General features: G+C 30.1%; 1 protein-coding gene across 1 annotated transcript; it reads left to right on the top strand.

Annotated features, from left to right (window-relative positions):
- The first annotated feature begins 824 nt into the window (after positions 1 to 824).
- LOC101488309 (uncharacterized) lies at positions 825 to 1,817 on the top strand. Its single transcript, XM_004517149.4, has one exon. It carries the CDS (start codon positions 1,086 to 1,088, stop codon positions 1,587 to 1,589), a length of 504 nt encoding a protein of 167 aa, XP_004517206.1. The 5' UTR covers positions 825 to 1,085; the 3' UTR covers positions 1,590 to 1,817.
- Positions 1,818 to 2,226: the final 409 nt, after the last annotated feature.

Raw genomic sequence — 2,226 nt, 5'->3', positions numbered from 1 at the left:
TATATATATATATATATATATATATATATATATTTTATTATTATTTATTAATATTAATATTATTATTTGTTATTTTAAATTTGTTAATTATGAGTTTATTTTGTTTATTTACTTTTTTTAGAAGGTTGTTGCACACTTGCTAATTATAATTTTATTAGATTTGGTTATATATAAAGGCTTAGTTTAGTCTATTTAAAAATTCTTCAATGTGAAATAGACTTTTAAATATACTTTCAGGTCACGTGAGAAAGAAAAAAAATATATATATGATAGGTTGTAGGCCAGACTTAGACTGAAAAAATTAATCTAGATCAAAATTAAGTCTTTCAAAGCTTTACCTAACCTATTCTTAGTGAAGTATAATCAAAATTAATTTATGTTTTTAAATTAAAATATAAGTAAAATTTAATTATTTTTCTCTTATTTAATAATAATAATTTAAAAATTATTTAATTTAATTTTTTATTATTAAAAATCCAATTTATTAATTATTAAAAATAACTTATACAATAAATTTGAAAAATGTATCGAAATTTTATTATCAACTGATACATAACTTAGTTTATTTTGTTTATTTTTAACCCTTTAATTTTTGAAAAAATAAAACCCTAATAATTTATATTTAAAATTTATTATAAATATAATTAAATTCTGTTGAATGATTCATTTCTTTCTAAAATTTATTAAATTTATTTCTACTAAATAGAAATTGTTCAAAGAAAAGAAAGAGCAACATCGCAATAATAACACCCACATTTCCGAGGAAACATCATTTTCCATCCCACTAAAGCCATCATCTACCACTGCCACCTTTAAACCTTTTAACCAGCAAAAACGTGACAATCCAAACCTCCTTCTATTAGTGCACTGGCTACCCTTCATCACTCTCTCTTTGTTAATTTTTTCACTTTTTGTAAATAATTTGCCTAAAATCATCATTTGCTGATTTTACCATTTCACCCCTACATTTAGCCTTTTGCCGTTTAGTGACGAAACGACAAAGCCAAATCAACCACCAAATAAACAAAATCAAAAACCGAAACAACGGTGTCGTGCGTGCGTTTCATTTTATTTATTTTTTCATTATGATGGGTCTTAACAAGTTCGGAACTACCATCACGGTGTTAACGGCCGTTACTCTTACGGCTCTCGCCGTTGAGATCTTATACGTTTTATGGAAACGCCGTTTAAGACTCCGTCCACGTGTCCGCGCCGAGCCACAAGAACCTTCACTTCCATCTTCGTCGTGTACTTCACCAGGTGAAAGGGAGCGTGAGCTTGATGTGGAGCTTCAGAGCCACGTGGCGAAGTGGCAATGTTTGTACGGTCCTTCGCGAGTGCTTTTCACGATCAAGGAAGAAGAAATAGAAGGAGTTGAGTCTGAGAATGGTTCTTCAACGGAATGTAGTGCGGTAACGGTGAATAAAACTGTGGCGGTGAACACCACGCGGTTGAGTGAGAGTGTTGTCCTTGATGAAGTTGTTGTGACGGTTGATGAGTTGTTAAATGAAACGACGCCGTTTTCTACGCCGTGTGCTACTTCTCCTTATTACACACCACAATCTTCGCCTATGCGCGGAAATGGATGAAGTGAAACTAAAACACCTTCAAGAGTGTGTGTGTTGTGGAATGAAAAGGTATTCGTAACTTGATTACTCAAGTAAATTAGTTCTGTTTTTGTTTCTCCCATTCAATGTGTGTTTGGTTTAGTCGTGGCTAACGTTGATTTCATCATTTTTAAAACCTTTATCAATGTATAGTTTTTGATTCACTGTAATTCTTCAGGTTAATATTAGTGGTTTTCAAATATTCACTAATCTACATAGTATTAATTAAAATTGTAGTATTAGATTTACATTAGGCAATGATGAATATTCATGTTTTTGAATTTTAGGCTGCAAGTGCATCGTAATATTGAGTGCAATGTAGGTTTCATCGGTCAAATTTTTTCACATTTTTCAATAATATAATAGTTTGTCATATAACCGAAACACAACAGCGACCATAATTTAAAATTATGAGTGTATTTAATTTGTGAAAAATTGGAAAAGTGCTTGTTAGTGAAACGTTTGAGTTTATAGACTATAAATTCAATGTGATTCGAAATAGAGAAAAGTAGACCTGCCAATTTTATTAAATTTAATGCGGTTTACCTGTTTCGATTTTAATTAAGTGCTTGCTATTATGATCATATCTACGTTTTGATTTTTTTTTTTTTTGAGTTAA

This window comes from Cicer arietinum, unplaced genomic scaffold (genome assembly GCF_000331145.2).
Source record: "Cicer arietinum cultivar CDC Frontier isolate Library 1 unplaced genomic scaffold, Cicar.CDCFrontier_v2.0 Ca_scaffold_5632_v2.0, whole genome shotgun sequence".
NCBI lineage: Eukaryota > Viridiplantae > Streptophyta > Magnoliopsida > Fabales > Fabaceae > Cicer > Cicer arietinum.
Note: the sequence above shows the minus strand (reverse complement) of the source record. Positions and strands in the feature narration are given on the sequence as shown.